The 20,764-nt window shown below is 44.3% G+C and overlaps 1 protein-coding gene across 1 annotated transcript; it reads right to left on the bottom strand.

Moving 5' to 3' along the window:
- Positions 1-16,373: 16,373 nt before the first annotated feature.
- On the bottom strand, positions 16,374-20,697 carry LOC112228298 (putative fibroblast growth factor 1). Its single transcript, XM_024393495.1, has 4 exons — positions 20,455-20,697; positions 19,128-19,329; positions 17,285-17,388; positions 16,374-16,843 (listed from the first exon to the last, which is right to left on the bottom strand). Exons 1-4 carry the CDS (start codon positions 20,680-20,682, stop codon positions 16,643-16,645), a joined length of 735 nt encoding a protein of 244 aa, XP_024249263.1. The 5' UTR covers positions 20,683-20,697; the 3' UTR covers positions 16,374-16,642.
- Positions 20,698-20,764: the final 67 nt, after the last annotated feature.

Raw genomic sequence — 20,764 nt, forward strand, 5'->3', positions numbered from 1 at the left:
CTCACTCGACCCGAGACCTGCAAATATTTTGTGACGCATCAGAGAGAGCATATGGCTCTGTTGCCTATATGTGGACTGTTCTAGCCAGGTCTCGCGTTGCACCAAAGAAGCAGGTGTCGATGCCACGCTTGGAGCTGAGTGCTGCACTCAATGGGTCTCAGCTGACCAGTGTCCTCCAAGTAAATCTCACCCTGCCCATCGGACAAGTCATCCTCTGGTCCGATTCCACCACAGTCCTTCATTCATCCTACAATATGTCAGAATATTGTAGATGCAATGTCTTTGTAGGAAGTTGTGTTGCACAGATTCAAAACATTACAGATACTGCAAACAACCCGGTGGATGAAGTCACTCGGGGCAAGACCTTGAAAGAGCTGGTCCTACTGCATTTATGGCACCAAGGCCCTGAGTTCCTACAACACTCAGAAGATCAGTGGCCTTCAATGCCTTCTGCTGACCCGGAGCATGATGACAGTGAACTGAAGAAATCAGTCTTCTGTGGAAATGTGCTGGCAGTTCCAGTTCTCAGCTTCCAGATATCAGCAAGTATGGAAATACCTTATGGAGGCAACTAGATCCCTACAGGGGTTGGCCGATCCACTCTCCAGTTCACCCAGCGAAGCAGCAGATTACAAAGCCGCAGAGAACCTCCTCCTGATGCGAGCTCAGATGAAATAGTTTCCTGAAGAGGTCAAGGCTGTCATGTCAAAACGGTCTATACCTTCTAACAGTCATCTGGGTCCCTTTAGTTCTGAGTATGATAAGGATTATGGACTCCTTAGAGTTGGCAGTAGACTGCATAGAACAGAGCACCTGGAGATGGATACTATGCACCCCATAAACTGTATCATCCGCTGACCAAGCTACTCAGATTTCGACAAGTCTCTCTTCCATCCCGGCTCAAAGAGAGTTCTGGCGGAACTGCGTCGTAAATACTGGATTCTGCGGGGAATCTGGAAGTTTCAGCATATCCGATTGCAATGCCAAAGATGGCGCACCAAACCTGAATTTCCTAAGATGGCAGACCTACCTCCTGCTTGTCTGCGACTGTACAAGCCACCCTTCTACTCTACCGGAGTAGATTGTTTCGGAACATTCAACATAAAAATTGGACGTCGCAATGAAAAGAGATGGTGAATCTTCTACAAATGCAGGACCAGCCATTGCATCCACCTGGACCTCAATGGAGAGCCTGGATGCCGATGCCTTCCTGATGTCTCTAAGACGCTTCACTGTACTTTGAGGCAAGCCATTCGATCTTCTTTCGGACAATGTTACGAACTTCGTTAGAGGAGACCGAGAACTAAGAGAGGCCTTCAAAGCAATTGCCTCCCACCTGAAGGAACTGTTGGCTGAATAGAGGGTAACATTCCAGTTCAACTTGCCAAGAGTGGGACGTGGGAAAGAGAGGTGAAATCAGTGAAGACTACTCTCAAGGTCATACTTAAGGAACAGACCGTCACTGAAACCATGCTCCGCACTGCGCTTACCAAAGTGGAGTGACTCTTGCATGCAAAACCCCTTGGGTACATCTCCTCCGATGTCAGGGACCCAGATCCTGTCCCACTGAGCCTAATGGGACACTATGACACATATCTTCCTCAGGTATTGTATGACTCCAGTACCATCATAGGGAAATGCAGCTGGAGGTATAGCCAAGTCCTTGCTGATCACTTTTTGTCCCAGTTCGATCGCTACTACTTGCCAAATCTACAGTGGAGGAAGGATGGAGGAAAGATGGAAAGGAACTTACTGTGGATCAAGTGGTTCTCATCATGGACCCTCAGCTCCCTTGAGTTCTCTGATCTGTTGGGTAGGTGACTCATACTCACCCTGGAGCTGAATGGACGTATTAGGACTGCTGCTACTCCCAGCCATCCTTGATGACGATGCAAAAGAACCTGTCACCTAGAACAAACCTTCCATCTGGTTAGAATGTCGTAGGAGACAATCGGGGCAGCTGTGTAAGAAAACATGTCCCTTTAAGAACTAACATCACTGCTATCACAAGCTGGCAGTGTGTTTAGTTCATTATCAAGTGCAGCTTGCAACCTACTGCTGTGAACACAAATCTCCCTTTTGGACATTATTTCCTTTTTGACCAATTTATTCATCACTGTGCGTGAATATCAAAAATGTAAGTTTTGCTGGTGAAGTTGTCAATAGTTTTTTGTTGATGCTGTCATTATTACAGCATTATGTATCTCGTTTTTATGCTAGCTATCTAACATTGTTAGCTACATTGTCACCTGTTATTGTTTGCTGGTTAGTCTGATGTTGCTAGCTCCTTGTATTTTTGTTTCAGTCGTTGGATTATTATAACAGATGAGAGCTGTATATCTTGTTTTGTTATTGCTAAATTAAAATATACCTCATCTTAGTATTGATGCCATTGATGCCATTGTATTCATGTTTGTTATTATTTCCATACCACATCTCGTCAACTCACCATCAGTACGACCAAGAATATGTTTTTCGCGACGCGGATCCTGTGTTCTGCCTTACAAACAGGACAACGGAGTGGATCCCATGCAGCGACCCAAAAAAACGACTCCGAAAAAGAGGGAAACGAGGCGGTCTTCTGGTCAGACTCCGGAGACAGGCACACCGTGCACCACTCCCTAGCATTCTTCTTGCCAATGTCCAGTCTCTTGACAACAAGGTTGATGAAATCTGAGCAAGGGTAGCATTCCAGAGGGACATCAGAGACTGTAACGTTCTTTGCTTCACGGAAACATGGCTCACTGGAGAGACGCTATCCGAGGCGGTGCAGCCAGCAGGTTTCTCCACGCATCGCGCCGACAGAAACAAACATCTTTCTGGTAAGAAGAGGGATGGGGGCGTATGCCTTATGGCTAACGAGACATGGTGTGATGAAAGAAACATACAGGAACTCAAATCCTTCTGTTCACCTGATTTAGAATTCCTCACAATCAAATGTAGACCGCATTATCTACCAAAAGAATTCTCTTCGATTATAATCACAGCCGTATATATCCCCCCCCAAGCAGACACATCGATGGCTCTGAACGAACTTTATTTAACTCTTTGCAAACTGGAAACCATTTATCCGGAGGCTGCATTCATTGTAGCTGGGGATTTTAACAAGGCTAATCTGAAAACAAGACTCCCTAAATTTTATCAGCATATCGATTGCGCAACCAGGGGTGGAAAGACCTTGGATTATTGTTACTCTAACTTCCGCAACGCATATAAGGCCCTGCCCCGCCCCCCTTTCGGAAAAGCTGACCACGACTCCATTTTGTTGATCCCGGCCTACAGACAGAAACTAAAACAAGAGGCTCCCACGCTGAGGTCTGTCCAACGCTGGTCCGACCAAGCTGACTCCACACTCCAAGACTGCTTCCATCACGTGGACTGGGATATGTTTCGTATTGCGTCAGATAACAATATTGACGAATACGCTGATTCGGTGTGCGAGTTCATTAGAACGTGCGTTGAAGATGTCGTTCCCATAGCAACGATTAAAACATTCCCTAACCAGAAACCGTGGATTGATGGCAGCATTCGCGTGAAACTGAAAGCGCGAACCACTGCTTTTAATCAGCTCAAGGTGTCTGGTAACATGACCGAATACAAACAGTGCAGCTATTCCCTCCGCAAGGCTATCAAACAAGCTAAGCGTCAGTACAGAGACAAAGTAGAATCTCAATTCAACGGCTCAGACACAAGAGGCATGTGGCAGGGTCTACAGTCAATCACGGACTACAGGAAGAAATCCAGCCCAGTCACGGACCAGGATGTCTTGCTCCCAGGCAGACTAAATAACTTTTTTGCCCGCTTTGAGGACAATACAGTGCCACTGACACGGCCTGCAACGAAAACATGCGGTCTCTCCTTCACTGCAGCCGAGGTGAGTAAGACATTTAAACGTGTTAACCCTCGCAAGGCTGCAGGCCCAGACGGCATCCCCAGCCGCGCCCTCAGAGCATGCGCAGACCAGCTGGCCAGTGTGTTTATGGACATATTCAATCAATCCCTATACCAGTCTGCTGTTCCCACATGCTTCAAGAGGGCCACCATTGTTCCTGTTCCCAAGAAAGCTAAGGTAACTGAGCTAAACGACTACCGCCCGTAGCACTCACATCCGTCATCATGAAGTGCTTTGAGAGACTAGTCAAGGACCATATCACCTCCACCCTACCTGACACCCTAGACCCACTCCAATTTGCTTACCGCCCAAATAGGTCCACAGACGATGCAATCTCAACCACACTGCACACTGCCCTAACCCATCTGGACAAGAGGAATACCTATGTGAGAATGCTGTTCATCGACTACAGCTCGGCATTCAACACCATAGTACCCTCCAAGCTCGTCATCAAGCTCGAGACCCTGGGTCTCGACCCCGCCCTGTGCAACTGGGTACTGGACTTCCTGACGGGCCGCCCCCAGGTGGTGAGGGTAGGCAACAACATCTCCTCCCCGCTGATCCTCAACACTGGGGCCCCACAAGGGTGCGTTCTGATCCCTCTCCTGTACTCCCTGTTCACCCACGACTGCGTGGCCACGCACGCCTCCAACTCAATCATCAAGTTTGCGGACGACACAACAGTGGTAGACTTGATTACCAACAACGACGAGACGGCCTACAGGGAGGAGGTGAGGGCCCTCGGAGTGTGGTGTCAGGAAAATAACCTCACACTCAACGTCAACAAAACTAAGGAAATGATTGTGGACTTCAGGAAACAGCAGAGGGAACACCCCCCTATCCACATCGATGGAACAGTAGTTGAGAGGGTAGCAAGTTTTAAGTTCCTCGGCATACACATCACAGACAAACTGAATTGGTCCACTCACACAGACAGCGTCGTGAAGAAGGCGCAGCAGCGCCTTTTCAACCTCAGGAGGCTGAAGAAATTCGGCTTGTCACCAAAAGCACTCACAAACTTTTACAGATGCACAATCGAGAGCATCCTGGCGGGCTGTATCACCGCCTGGTACGGCAACTGCTCCGCCCTCAACCGTAAGGCTCTCCAGAGGGTAGTGAGGTCTGCACAACGCATCACCGGGGGCAAACTACCTGCCCTCCAGGACACCTGCACCACCCGATGTTACAGGAAGGCCATAAAGATCATCAAGGACATCAACCACCCGAGCCACTGCCTGTTCACCCCGCTATCATCCAGAAGGCGAGGTCAGTACAGGTGCATCAAAGCTGGGACCGAGAGACTGAAAAACAGCTTCTATCTCAAGGCCATCAGACTGTTAAACAGCCACCACTAACATTGAGTGGCTGCTGCCAACACACTGACACTGACACTGACTCAACTCCAGTCACTTTAATAATGGGAATTGATGGGAAATGATGTAAATATATCACTATCCACTTTAAACAATGCTACCTTATATAATGTTACTTACCCTACATTATTCATCTCATATGCATACGTATATACTGTACTCTATATCATCGACTGCATCCTTATGTAATACATATATCACTAGCCACTTTAACTATGCCACTTTGTTTACATACTCATCTCATATGTATATACTGTACTCGATACCATCTACTGTATCTTGCCTATGCTGCTCTGTACCATCACTCATTCATATATCCTTATGTACATATTCTTTATCCCCTTACACTGTGTATAAGACAGTAGTTTTGGAATTGTTAGTTAGATTACTTGTTGGTTATTACTGCATTGTCGGAACTAGAAGCACAAGCATTTCGCTACACTCGCATTAACATCTGCTAACCATGTGTATGTGACAAATAAAATTTGATTTGATTTGATTTTGTATGGATAAATGGACAGTTAATTGGATATTCACAGCTGATTGACATGGCATAGAATTGCAAACATTTTTTAAATCTTCTATCAACATTAAATAACATAAACTGAGGAACTGTCTCTCTCACCATCTCTCTAATAGGAGTAAAATATTCATAACTTCACCTACCCAATCAGTGTAAAAGTTCCAGAGGCATCTACCTCTAATTCACTCACATAGGCCACCTCTCTCTCTCTCTGTCTCTTTCTTCCTTTATCTCTCCCTCTCTTTGTCTCTTTCTTCCTCTCTCTCCCTCTCTCTGTCTGTTTCTTCCCCTATCTCTCCCTCTCTCTCCCTCTTTCTTCCTCTCTCTCCCTCTCTCTCTCTCTTTCTTCCTCTCTCTCCCTCTCTCTCTCCCCTCTTACTTCCTCTATCTCTCCCTCTCTCTGTCTCTTTCTTCCTCTCTCTCCCTCTCTCTCCCTCTTTCTTCCTCTATCTCTCCCTCTCTCTGTCTCTTTCTTCCTCTATCTCTCCCTCTCTCTGTCTCTTTCTTCCTCTATCTCTCCCTCTCTCTCCCTCTTACTTCCTCTATCTCTCCCTCTCTCTGTCTCTTTCTTCCTCTCTCTCCCTCTCTCTCCCTCTTACTTCCTCTATCTCTCCCTCTCTCTGTCTCTTTCTTCCTCTATCTCTCCCTCTTACTTCCTCTATCTCTCCCTCTCTCTGTCTCTTTCTTCCTCTATCTCTGTCTCTCTCTGTCTCTTTCTTCCTCTATCTCTCCCTCTCTCTGTCTCTTTCTTCCTCTATCTCTCCCTCTCTCTCCCTCTTTCTTCCTCTATCTCTCCCTCTCTCTCTGTCTCTTTCTTCCTCTCTCTCCCTCTCTCTCTGTCTCTTTCTTCCTCTATCTCTCTCTCTCTCTGTCTCTTTCTTCCTCTATCTCTCCCTCTCTCTGTCTCTTTCTTCCTCTATCTCTCCCTCTCTCTGTCTCTTTCTTCCTCTATCTCTCCCTCTCTCTGTCTCTTTCTTCCTCTATCTCTCCCTCTCTCTGTCTCTTTCTTCCTCTATCTCTCCCTCTCTCTCTGTCTCTTTCTTCCTCTATCTCTCCCTCTCTCTGTCTCTTTCTTCCTCTATCTCTCCCTCTCTCTGTCTCTTTCTTCCTCTATCTCTCCCTCTCTCTGTCTCTTTCTTCCTCTATCTCTCCCTCTCTCTCTGTCTCTTTCTTCCTCTCTCTCCCTCTCTCTCCCTCTTTCTTCCTCTATCTCTGTCTCTCTCTGTCTCTTTCTTCCTCTATCTCTCCCTCTCTCTGTCTCTTTCTTCCTCTATCTCTCCCTCTCTCTCTGTCTCTTTCTTCCTCTCTCTCCCTCTCTCTCCCTCTTTCTTCCTCTCTCTCCCTCTCTCTCCCTCTTTCTTCCTCTATCTCTCCCTCTCTCTGTCTCTTTCTTCCTCTATCTCTCCCTCTCTCTCTGTCTCTTTCTTCCTCTCTCTCCCTCTCTCTCCCTCTTACTTCCTCTATCTCTCCCTCTCTCTGTCTCTTTCTTCCTCTATCTCTGTCTCTCTCTGTCTCTTTCTTCCTCTATCTCTGTCTCTCTCTGTCTCTTTCTTCCTCTATCTCTGTCTCTCTCTCCCTCTCTCTCCCTCTTACTTCCTCTATCTCTCCCTCTCTCTGTCTCTTTCTTCCTCTATCTCTGTCTCTCTCTGTCTCTTTCTTCCTCTATCTCTGTCTCTCTCTGTCTCTTTCTTCCTCTCTCTCCCTCTCTCTCCCTCTTACTTCCTCTATCTCTCCCTCTCTCTGTCTCTTTCTTCCTCTATCTCTGTCTCTCTCTGTCTCTTTCTTCCTCTCTCTGTCTCTTTCTTCCTCTATCTCTGTCTCTCTCTGTCTCTTTCTTCCTCTATCTCTCCCTCTCTCTGTCTCTTTCTTCCTCTATCTCTCCCTCTCTCTGTCTCTTTCTTCCTCTATCTCTGTCTCTCTCTGTCTCTTTCTTCCTCTCTCTCTGTCTCTTTCTTCCTCTCTCTCTCTCCCTCTCTCTGTCTCTTTCTTCCTCTCTCTCTCTCCCTCTCTCTGTCTCTTTCTTCCTCTATCTCTCACTCTCTCTCTCTTTCTTCCTCTATCTCTCCCTCTCTCTGTCTCTTTCTTCCTCTATCTCACTCTCTCTCTCTTTCTTCCTCTATCTCTCACTCTCTCTGTCTCTTTCTTCCTCTCTCTCCCTCTCTCTCTGTCTCTTTCTTCCTCTATCTCTCCCTCTCTCTGTCTCTTTCTTCCTCTATCTCTCACTCTCTCTCTCTTTCTTCCTCTATCTCTCACTCTCTCTGTCTCTTTCTTCCTCTCTCTCCCTCTCTCTCTGTCTCTTTCTTCCTCTCTCTCCCTCTCTCTCTGTATCTTTCTTCCTCTATCTCTCCCTCTCCCTCTCCCTCTCTCTCTGTCTCTTTCTTCCTCTATCTCTCCCTCTCCCTCTCTCTCTGTCTCTTTCTTCCTCTATCTCTCCCTCTCCCTCTCTCTCTGTCTCTTTCTTCCTCTATCTCTCCCTCTCCCTCCCTCTCTCTCTCTTTCTTCCTCTATCTCTCCCTCTCTCTGTCTCTTTCTTCCTCTATCTCTCCCTCTCTCTCTCTTTCTTCCTCTCTCTCCCTCTACCTCTCTCTCTCTCTCTTTCTTCCTCTATCTCTCCTTCTCTCATTTTCTTTCTCTTGCTCCAGCAGATGGAAAGCAGAGTGTTTCATTACAGTGGAAACGGCTGGAATCAGCTTGTTTCCGTTCCTGACAGCCGGAGGTAAAAGGAAAAGTATCAACACACAACTGTCAACAATGTGCCTCTGTTTTCATAATGAGAGACTAAAGAAGAGGAGAAGACCGGGATTTATGGAGGAGTGTTTGTACAATTTACAGTAGATTTGTCTGCCATCGTGACAGGGGTCTGTCAAAGTACTTTATGGTGGCGGGATCTTGGCTGCAGTCTGGCTGGGGGAGTCCCAGAGGAAGCGATTGCTTGTTCAGTTTACAGTGAATGGTTCCCTTCCTGCTCCTGGCACGGCCCCGGAGGCCAGGGTGCAGGGCTCTTTCTTTGTGTGTGCATGCGAGAGAGGCCTGCCTGACCAGCCTGCATGGGACGTGTCTCATTGTCCAGTGAACCTATCATAGCCTTTAACACATGGAACAGCACAGCCAACAGCAGGGGGCACACTTAACTACAGCCACCGGTTCTGTTAGCCATTTGGCTCAGCTGCTTCAGCTCACCACCCAGCGTGCACTGGTCAATCATTCAGGATATACTGTAATGATTACTTCCTGTTTTATGGAAAATAAACTCGTAGTCAAGAGAAAGTGACACATTTTAGAATAATTACTTTGTATGGCTATTATGCATGACTGACAGTTGACCCTCTCCGGACAGCAGAATACTCGGTTTATGTAGATACACAACTGTAGATACATTTAAACCTTGAGCAGAGGTCAAATGTTAAGATAAGAAATGATTGCAATCAAGTTACTTTATAGTAGTGATTGGTTACCATAGTCAGTCTCTCCGCCACTTGCTGCTTGCAAAATAAAAGTGATGGATTACTTTTACGTACAGTGCCTTCTGAAAGTATTCAGACCCTTTGACTTTATCCAAATTTTGATACATTAAAGCCTTATTCTAAAATGGATTCAGGTTTTTAAGACATTTTTGATAATTTATCAAAATAAAACGGAAATATCACATTTACATAAGTATTCAGACTCTTTACTAAGTACTTTGTTGAAGCACCTTTGCCAGTGATTACAACATCGAGTCTTCTTGGATATGACGCTACAAGCTTGGCACAAGAGTATTTTTTCATCAAGGATCTCTCTGTACTTTGCTCCGTTCATCTTTGCCTCGATCCTGACTAGTCTCCCAGTCCCTGCTGCTGAAAAACATCCCCACAGCATGATGCTGCCACCACCATGTTTCACTGTAGTGATGGTGCCAGGTTTCCTCCAGACATGACACTTGGCATTCAGGCCAAAGAGTTCAATCTTGGTTTCATCAGACCAGAGAATCTTGTTTTAAGGTATTTCTGTTTTGAATTTTAATACATTTGCAGAAATTTCTAAAAACCTGTATTCGGTTTGTCATTATGGGGGTATTGGGTGTAAATTGCTGAGGATTTTAAAAATCTATTTTAGGATAAGGATGTAACGTAAGAAAATGTGGACAAAGTCAAGGGGTCTGAAAACTGATAGGCCTCAAATTTAATGTAAGGGAGGTGTGTTACTATTTCCTATTAACAAAAACAAGTTAAGAAATGAAAATATCATCATGTGATGTAACTTATGTCCAGGGTCATAACCAGGGTTTGAGTTTTAGTGAGGCCTGATTTAAAAAAAAGTTGAATGTCATATGCTGCATTTCTATACAATAATTAAAACAAATGTTAAAATGCTATTTGGAGAACAGCAAAAACAACCAGAAATGCCCCCAGTCATTATCACCTTGGCTGCTGTAGGTTCAATCACCTCAGTTGAACTACAAACACATAGCCTATTAGCCATACCATTGTAATGTTACACCCCTGAAAAAAGAAAAAAAAGTGTCAACGACAGAGCCCGTGTTACATTCTTTCGGGAGAACCCTGAAACATATAAAAGTTCCTATCTTGTTTGATAAGATTAGTACAGATTTTCTCAGGGGACCCCACCAACCCCAAGTTTGGGAACCACTGTATAAACCTCTCTGCTTTACTTCTCTCTCTCTGTCTCCTCTACTTCCTCCTGCATGCATTGCAGCCTGCCTCAGCCTCAACACTGTCTGTCTCAGTAGCCTACTCTCTGTAAAGCAAAGTTATTATGAGAACTTAGATAATAGATAATAATCAACAGTATTGCTGTGGACACTGGATGATCTGACTAATACACACACATTTTTGACCTCGCTGTGATATTGTACTTATGTTACTTTTCTGAGTACATATTATTATTGTGTTTTTTTTACATAACCTTTATTTAACTAGGCAAGTCAGTTAAGAGCTTAAGAACAAATTCTTATTTACAATGACGGCCTAACAAACCCGGACGATGATGGGCCAATTGTGCGCCACCCTATGGGACTCCCAATCACGGCCGGATGTGATGCAGCCTGGATTCAGGTAGCGTTCAATCTCTGGTTGAGTAAAATAAAGAGTCTATTGCTTCAGTCCTTGTTTAGTTTTCACTTCTTGTTACCTGGTAGGAGAATAACGTGAGAAAACAGTCCCATGTCAGCCTGGCACGTCATTTTAAAGATACGTCATATATTTAAATCTATAGTTGAGTAAAATAAGTAGTTTTGTTCTGTTGACAAAATAATCCAGAAAATTGGGCTAAACAGCTCCACACTCAGGCAGAAAAGTGAATGATCTATTCTCAGTCAGACCCACAATTTAATTACATCTCTATGTGAGTAAAATAAGTCGTTTTGTTATGATCACAAGAACATTCGAACAATTCAGGTAAAGAGCGACACAGTGAATGTTCTATCATAAAGTGAGAACAATTAGTTTTCCTGGCTGTTATATGGCTGCTACTTTGAAATACTGTAACAGTAAATTAAAAAATGACATTCACTGCTATAAACCTGTCTCCAATATAATCAAATAGCTTACACAGACCCACCGCAGACCTTTGACAAATAAATCTCCTTGTAAAAAGGAGTCCCATGGTCTGTATTTTCAACAATCTCAATGTATTCCGAACACTGGTGGGAACAAGATGGTCCCAATAATTTAGGTAGTAAACGACGCCCCCCTCTGGTATGTTCTATTGAGAACTGTCTGAGACAGTTCCCTGTTTACTACACTGTTTCCCTGTTTACTACTCAAAGATATTTTACTTATTAAGTCAAAGACCAAATTAACTGCAACACACTGGTCTCAAATATATTAGCATAACTAGGCTACACAGAACCAAGGCGACCAATTGTAAAATGAGAGGCTTTACACATAGCCGTGGGAAGTAGGTGTGCTGAGGGTGCTGCAAATTGTGGTGTTCCTCAAGGTTCCGTTTAAGGACCACTATTGTTTTCACTATATATTTTACCTCTTGGTGATGTCATTCGGAAACATAATGTTAACTTTCACTGCTATGCGGACAATTCACAGCTGTACATTTCAATGACACGTGGCGAAGCCCCAAAATTGCACTCCCTGGAAGCCTGTGTTTCAGAAATAAGGAAGTGGATGGCAGCAAATGTTTAAATTCTAAAATCGGACAAAACTGAGACGCTAGGTCTGGGTCCTAAGAAACAAAGAGATCTTCTGTTGGATCTGACAATTCATCTTGATGCTTGTACAGTCGTTTCAAATAAAACTCTGAAGGACCTCGGGATTACTCTGGACCATGATCTCTCTTTTTGACTAACATATCAAGACTGTTTCTAGGACAGCTTTTTTCCATCTACGTAACATTGCAAAAATCTGAAACTTTCTGTTAAAAAGGATGCAGAAAAATGTATCCATGCCTTTGTCACTTCTAGGTTAGACTACTGCAATGCTCTACTTTCCGGCTACCCAGATAAAGCACTAAATAAACTTCAGTCAGTGCTGAACACGGCTACTAGAATCTTGACTAGAACCCAAAAATGTGATCATATTACTCCGGTGCTAGCTTCTCTACACTGGCTTCCTGTTAAGGCAAGCGCTGATTTCAAGGTTTTTCTGCTAACCTACAAAACATTACATGGGCTTACTCCTACCCATCTTTCCGATTTGGTCCTGCAGGAACATACCTACACGTACGCTAAGGTCACAAGAAGCAGGCCTCCTTATTGTCCCTAGAATTTCTAAGCAAACAGCTGGAGGCAGGGCTTTCTCCTCTAAAACTCAATTTTTATGGAATGGTCTGCCTATCCATATGAGAGACGCAGACTCAGTCTCAACCTTTAAGTCTTTATTGAAGACTCATCTCTTCAATAGGTCCTATGATTGAGTGTAGTCTGGCCCAGGGGTGTGAAGGTGAACGGAAAGGCACTGGAGGCGACGAACCGCCCTTGCAGTCTCTGCCTGGCCGTCTCTGCCTGGCCGGTTCCCCTCTCTCCACTGGGATTCTCTGCCTCTAACCCTATTACAGGGGCTGAGTCACTGGCTTATCGGTGCTCTTCCATCCCGTCCCTAGGAGGGGTGCGTCACTTGAGTGGGTTGAGTCACTAATGTGGTCTTCCTGCCCAGGTTGGCGCCCCCCTCGGGTTTGTGCCGTGGGGGAGATATTAATGGGATGTACTCTGCCTTGTCTCAGGGTAGCAAATATGTGGTTGAAGATATCCCTCTATTGGAGTGGGGGCTGTACTTTGGCAAAGTGGGTGGGGTTATATCCTGCCTGGTTGGCCCTGTCCGGGGGTATCGTCGGACAGGGCCACAGTGTCTCCCGACCCCTTCTGTCTCAGCCTCCAGCATTTATGTTGCAATAGTTTATGTGTCAGGGGGCTAGGGTCAGTCTGTTATATCTGGAGTATTTCTCCTGTCTTAACCAGTGTCTGTATGCTCCCTCTAATTCCCTCTCACTCTCTCTTTCTCTCTCTCTCTCTCTCTCTCTCTTTCTCTCTTCTCTCGGAGGAACTGAGCCCTAGGACCATGCATCAGGACTACCTGACCTGATGACTCCTTGCTGTCCTCAGTCAACCTGGTCGTGCTGCTGCTCCAGTTTCAACTGTTCTGCCTGCGGCTATGGAACCCTGACCTGTTCACCAGACGTGCTACCTTGTCCCGGACCTGCTGCTTGTCCCGGACCTGCTGCTTGTCCCGGACCTGCTGCTTGTCCCGGACCTGCTCTCTGTCTCTACCGCATGTGCTGTCTCTAACTCTGAATGATCGGCTATGAAAAGCTTTCACTCCTGAGGTGCTGACCTGTTGCACCCTCTACAACCACTGTGGTTATTATTATTTGACCCTGCTGGTCATCTATGAACGTTTGAACATCTTGGCCTTGGTACTGTTATAATCTCCAACCGCCACAGCCAGAAGAGGACTGGCCACCCATCAGAGCCTGGTTACTCTCTAGGGTTCTTCCTATGTTCTTACCTTTCTAGGGAGTTTTTCCTAGCCACCGTGCTTCTACATCTGCATTGCTTGCTGTTTGTGGTTTAGGCTGGGTTTCTGTATAGCACTTTGTGACATCAGCTGATGTAAAAACAGCTTTATAAATACATTTGATTGATTGATTGCAGCAAACTCTGAAAATTATGAACAAATGTAAAAAAATAAAACAAAAAAAAGTAGTGCACTGGGCCTTTAATAGCCCTGTATTAGCGGACCGATATAGCCGTCTGCAGCGGGGATAAGACCCCACCCTTAAACCTCTTCCTGCGGCTATGGCTTTAAAACATGTTCCAGTCCAACATGCCTAGCTCTGACCACTGGGGCGTGGCTTACAGAGCGATATTTGAAATAAGCGCTCGTATCGTCATATTTAAAACACTTTTTAAAAATGTAACCATTATTTAACTAGTCAAGTCAGTTAATTAAGAAGAAATTCTTATGTACAATGACGGTCTACCCTGGCCAAACCCGGACGACGCTGGACCAATTGTGCGCCGCCCTATGGGACTCTCAATCGCGGCCGGATGTGATTCAGCCTGATTATTTATATTAGCGACTATTTACCAGTTGTGTCGTAGTGTACTCATTCTCATAGAGTCGTTTTTTGTTTGGGGATGTCTGTAAACACAGCAGGAGTCGCGGGTCTTTTTAAAATGGTATTTTGTCCGGCATCTCGCAAACTCTGTCAGCAGTATCTCTATACTAGTTTTATATTGAGCCGACTGCGACCTTGGGTGGTTCGTTTCACATCTCAGTCCCTCGGTCTGTGCACCGAATGAGAGAGTGGTGAATGTGATGCTAAATAGGCAAATCGGGGAGCCAAATCCGGGGGACTGCAGGCGAACATAATGAACAAACTACTGAGTGTCATTCCACTCATTTGCAGAGGCAGGCGCGATTAGAATTCAGTCAGATCAAGAATATAAGCGTTCTGAGCTTTGATCAATGCTGGGAGCAATATTTAGATGTTGACCAGTAATATATATAGCTGAAATAAAAGATCCACAAAATGTTCAATATGCACAAAGAGCTTCTTTCTCTCAAATGTTTTGCACAACATCCCAGTGAACATTTTATCATTTGCCAAGATAATCCATCCATCTGACAGGTTTTGGCTTATTAAGAAGCTGATTAAACAGCATGATCATTACACAGGTGGACCTTGTGCTGAGGACAATAAAAGGCCACTCTAAAATGTGCCGTTTTGTCACACAACACACACAACACAATGCCACAGATGTCTCAAGTTGAGGGAGCGTGCACTTGTCATGCTGACTGCAGGAATGTCCACCAGAGCTGCTGCCATATCATTGAATGTTCATTTCTCTACCAATGTAGTTCTAGAGAATTTCGCAGTACGTCCAACTGGCCTCACAACCTCTTACCAAGTGTAACCATGCAAGCCCTCCACATCTGGCTTCTTCACCTGCGGGATCGTCTGAGACCAGCCACCTGGACAGCTGATGAAACTGTGAGTTTGCACAACTGAAGAATTTCTGCACAAACTTTCAGAAAGGGAAGCTCTTCTGGAAAGCTCACCTGCGTGCTCGTTGTCCCACCAGGGTCTTGACCTGACAGTAGTTCAGCTTGTAACCAACTTCAGTGGGCAAATGCTCACCTTCGATGGCCACTGGCATGCTGGAGAAGTGTGCTCTTCACGGATGAATCCCAGTTTCAACTGTACTGGGCAGATGGCAGACAGCGTTTATGGCGTCATGTGGGCGAGTGGTTTGCTGATGCCAAATGTTGTGAGTGAAGCTGATTGTAGAGAATAGCAAAAATAAAGAAAAACCCTGGAATGAGTCGTGTCCAAACTTTTGACTGGTACTGTATATATCTATATATATATATATGTTTTAAAATTAGAAACGATTATCAAGGTCCGGACCTCGTGCCCTCATATGTAATTATGGCCATGCTTATATCGACAGGTTTCTACCAAACAACAGATCTATTTCAGCTGTACTCCTACGTTACGTTTCATGAATGAACAGTATGAATTGAGCAAGGTTCAATGCTGCCACCCTTTGGTCATAGTCAATATCTCTTCTCAGTATTTATGAGTATGACAGTACCATACAAACAAGAATAAGTAAAAACAGTGTGATAAAATTTAGTAATAAGGTACGAGGGGTTGTGCTATATGGCCAATATATCACGGCTGAGGGTTTTTCTTATGCACGACGCAAAGCGGAGTGCCTGCATACAGCCCTTAGCCGTGGTATATTGGCCATATAGCACAAACCTCTGAGGTGCCTTATTGCTATTATAAACTGGTTACCAACTTAATTAGAACAGTAAAAATAAATATTTTGTCATAACTGTGTATATGGTCTGACATACTTCAGCTGTCAGCCAATCAGCATTCAGGGCTGGAACCACCCACTTTATAATATACTATTCCTTAAGGGTAAAAGTAAAAAAAATAAGAACATGCCACGTGTCAGTAGGACTAAAGTAATACCAGTCTAATAACCTTTGTAATAGTTGTTATGGGACATGCTAGGAGTCCTATGATAATATCATTCCAGCATTTGCTACACTATTTAATATGAAATTGTATTTCAATGAAAATATGCCGGTTCTATTATGAAAACTAAAATAAAATATATATTTTTACAACATTTTATTAATAAATATTCTCCAACAAATATGAGGAAACATAGGATATAAATAAGAAACCATTTGTGTGATACATATGCTATTATCGTACAAAAGGAATACATTAAAATGGCCCATTGATCATAAAATATAATAACATAATGATTATTGATGCTTTGTCACATTTACTTATTGATTAAGAGCACATTGTTCAAAGTGAATTGAGGTGATTGATTGCTGTGACATGGTCATTGTTGACATTTCCTGTCTTCTGCCTTTACATGGTGGTGTTGTCAACAGGCCGAGGCAGAAAATATATGGCCTTCTGGCCAATGTGTGTCCTTTGGCCAGCTTTAGGCTGCCCATTCCTCTTGAGCCCCAGGAACCAGTCTTTGGCCTGGTACTTCTGAGACCTGTATGTGTTGTAATGGTTCTCCTCCATCTTCTCCAGGAAGTAACACTCATCCTTCAGAGTTTTCTGGAATAAATAAAGTTAGATTAAGAACATTTAGGGGTGGTTTCCTGGACATAGATTAAACCTAGTCCTGGACAAAAAGTATGCTCAATGGAGATTTTCTGTGTCTGGAAACCTAGCCTCTAATCATTATAATAAATTAAGACTTTGACTTCAAGATACAATGAATGAAGACTTTAACTTCAAGATAGGAAACCCAAAGCAACCCATGCTGATACATCTGTTTGGTTGATGTTTCTCATCTCTTGATGATTGTGATTACCCCCAGGGTAATGGATTACTCATAATAATTCCTAGGTTAGTTAGGCTACATGATCAAATTGTCTAGCTCAAAGAGGTGAAAGCTACACTGTAGTTTTCCATCTGTGTTTTTGATTAGGAACTGTTTAATTTTATACAGAGTTTGATCCAGTAATTTCCAAAGTGTTGCTAGGAGAGACTCACCGATCCATAGAGATGACCATCTTTGTCCATGGCCAGGTAACGGCCCGTCTCATGGCCCTTGATGGCCACCACACCAGCACTCACTGCTTTAACCTTCAGGATGTCTAGAGCACAAATACACAGGCTGGTGTCAAAACGAAGGGCTGATTGTATTGGTAGTTGGTGACAGGTTGTCCCTAAAGCCTATCATGAGAACATTATAAGAAAGGTGTGAGAATGAGACTGCTCCCTCTAAATACTTCACAAAAGTGATATTGTTTCTTAATGGTATAAATAAACATATTCAACTATGTATTATTTCTGAGGTAAGTAGCTGATATTGTCACGTTCTGACCTAGTTCCTTTATTTATGTCTCTATTTTAGGTTGGTCAGGGCGTGAGTTCGGGTGGGCATTCTATGTTTTGTTCTATGTTTGTATTTCTATGTGTTTGGCCTGGTATGGTTCCCAATCAGAGGCAGCTGTCAATCGTTGTCTCTGAATGAGAACCATACTTAGGCAGCCTGGTTCCACCCTTGAGTTGTGGGTAGTTGTTTTCTGTCTCTGTACCAGACAGGACTGTTTCGTTGGTGCCGTGTTGTTATTTTTGTTCTAGTGTTCAGTGTAATTAAAAGATCATGAACACATACCACGCTGCACCTTGGTCCTCTCCTTCTTCCACCAACGACAACCGTTACAGATATGCCTATAGGCTATTCTAAATAACTGTAAACATAAGGTGTTAGTGGGCCTATGCTCCTCTACATGTCAACACCAAACTAAAGCCTGAAGAAGGCACAGTGATGCCGATACATTGGTGGTTCACCAATTAATTACTGGGAGCTTAAAAATATAAACGCAACGTGCAACAATTTATGCTTTTTATTCATATGGAAATTTTCGGGGATCTTTTATTTCAGCTCATGAAACATGGGACCAGCCAGTGGCGGATTTAGGTATAAGTGACATGGGCAGCCGCCCGGGGCGGCCTCTTGCCGGGGGCGGCACGGTGCGCCCGCAAATAGTTTTTCGGAATGGTGACATTTCCTCGATCGGTTTTCTATCGCTCATTTGCACATCACGTTAATGATATCATGTGGGACTGTGGGTCAATTAACCTTGTCAGAGTGGATGCCCTGATTCTAGTTTGTGAGCTAGGCAGGCTACTGCCTGGGAAAGTCTCCCACTCAGAAGTACGAGATGGGGAGGGGGGCGGGGGTAGGTTGACCTCAGGTCTCCCCACTGGAAGCCCGAGGTAGGGGGAGCAGGGAATCTATCAAATAGCGCACCTCTAGCTTTGTACAATACTAATGAAATTAGTAAAACCAGTCACACTGCGAAATGCTACCAAATAAACCACAATTCATCCATAATACTTTGAATATATAGTTTCATAGACATATTGTTACATTTTTTTCTGGTTTGTGCAAAATCGTTAAGAATAATATAAAACCAGTCTGCACACCACCAAGGTGAATCGGTTTAGTCTTGACTCTTGGTTGACAGTGTTGGGGGATGGGTAATGTAATGATGCTCGAGAGCCAAATCAACATTTGTCTTTGTTACTTCTTTTTGATAATTATGAGTCTTATTTTTGTATATATTTTTTTTATAGTTTTAAAAGTTATGATTATGTATTTGTGTTGGGGGGAGGGGTTAAGAGGAAGCCATACAAGCTAGAACCGCCACTGGGACCAGCACTTTACATGGTGCGTTTATATTTTTGTTCAGTGTATAAAGTCTGCGTCTCTGTATTTATGTTTATAGCCTACAATACCGAAACTTAACAAAACATTAATCATGTGTTTATTTAACTGTGTATTATAGTTCAGAAATATCGAATAACTCCCCAAAACAATTCTTACCATCTTTATTTTCATCTCTGCTACCCGCGACAGTCCCATCCTGTAGGATCTGCAGATGATGTCCTCCGTTCATACAGTAGAGCCGTATGAGATGTCTGTAGTTTTGCTGTGTCGTTGGCCCCATGGAGAGCACAGTAATTTCTCCCTCTGTCATTCTGTAGAGTCCCTCTGGACGAGATGTGCCTGCTAAATGCCCCTGTGGCTGGACAGAGTCACGGGACAATTGTTGATTCTGGTATCACTGGAGGTGTGGGATATGCGCACTCGATTTATTCAAGGAAGAGAAAAAAGGTAACTGTAATGCAGGATAAGACCGCCTTATAATTTGATTACGAGACAATCCGATTGCCTTACATGGACCTCCGGTTTGCGTATGAAATGGTGCATTAATCAGATCGCGTTGCAGTCCAAGCATATCGCCACATGTGCAGACTTGTTTGCTTTCATTGTTTAAAGTATTGTGATTCAATTCCCATAGATATCAGTTGCAGATGGCAGTGATATCATATTACAAATGTTTAAACTCATCACTAACGTTAGAAAGCAAAGCATTCAGAGAAAAGTATATTTCTATTGGACTATGTTTGTACACAAATAAAATAGGACCTCTCTAAAATGACTTGAAAGACAACAGAAAACAGTCCTAAATATTTATAGCATATCAATATCTCTGTCTGCAGCCATAATGTAAAGTGCACAGCCACATGCAATCAGTCTATATCCAGCTGTTTGGCTCCAAGGTCACCTGTCAATCACTCTAATCAGTCAAACAAGCAAAAAAAAAAACCTCTTGAGAATGACTAATCCCTGATCAAATCCCTTTCCTGGTCTGGATTAGTAGGCAGCACAGTCACGTTCACTCAGAAAATGGAAATGACTTGCAGTGAAAATCTTCATAATCTTATGCCCTGGAAAAAGAGCCCCGTGCAGCTGTCATGGAGCCTGTGCCTGGCCTTTTTAGATTTAAAGCAGAACGGTAGCCAGTGATAGCCCTGTTATCATTAGCATACACAGGCTTAGCCAGACTCCACATCCGGAATGTCTTGGAAATCATTCTGGCCTTGGTTCAGAACAAAAAGCCACAGGAGGAAAGCTAGGCCTTCCCACATAGAGCCTATTTTTCCAAGCAGCAGCAGTAGAAGGAACAGCAGTAGTCACTTATTATATTACTGGAAGTGGAACTGTTACTGTAGTGCCAGACAAGTTCCGGTGAACACCAGGACAAACCCCTGGGTGCGAATGACGTCCAGCGACTGGCTGAGAGTGGGTGGGACCGGAACCGACCAAGACAGTGGGTGGGACCGGAACCGACCAAGACAGAACTTACCTGTGACAACACCACGTTACAATGTCCCAGATGAGCCAGCATGTCCGCCCTGTCGCTTCTTCCCAAGTGTGAATTGGATGAGTCTCTCAGCTTCTGTGTGTCAGGTCTCCTGTGGAAGTGGGTCTCCTGGGAGAACTGGCCCATGTGGTGCAGTGGCTGCCTGGGTGACTCTGTCTGTATTTGTACTCCGTCAATCATCCAGGGGCAGCCCAGCGTCACCAGATCCATTTCAGCAAGACGTCGTCAGGGCTATATTTAAACCACTAGCTCAGGGAGTGACGTGGGTCCCTGGCCTGCACCGGGAAGTGAG

Source organism: Oncorhynchus tshawytscha, linkage group LG30 (genome assembly GCF_018296145.1).
Source record: "Oncorhynchus tshawytscha isolate Ot180627B linkage group LG30, Otsh_v2.0, whole genome shotgun sequence".
In the NCBI taxonomy this organism is placed as follows: domain Eukaryota; kingdom Metazoa; phylum Chordata; class Actinopteri; order Salmoniformes; family Salmonidae; genus Oncorhynchus; species Oncorhynchus tshawytscha.

Excerpts from the sequence above, each read along its gene's own strand:
- LOC112228298 (XM_024393495.1), bottom strand. The coding sequence starts at position 20,682 with ATGGATCTGGTGACGCTGGGCTGCCCCTGGATGATTGACGGAGTACAA. Across the intron at positions 17,389-19,127 it reads CAGAGATGAAAATAAAGATG|ACATCCTGAAGGTTAAAGCA; the intron begins GTAAGAATTGTT and ends TTTGTGCTCTAG. Across the intron at positions 16,844-17,284 it reads ATGGTCATCTCTATGGATCG|AAAACTCTGAAGGATGAGTG; the intron begins GTGAGTCTCTCC and ends TATTTATTCCAG.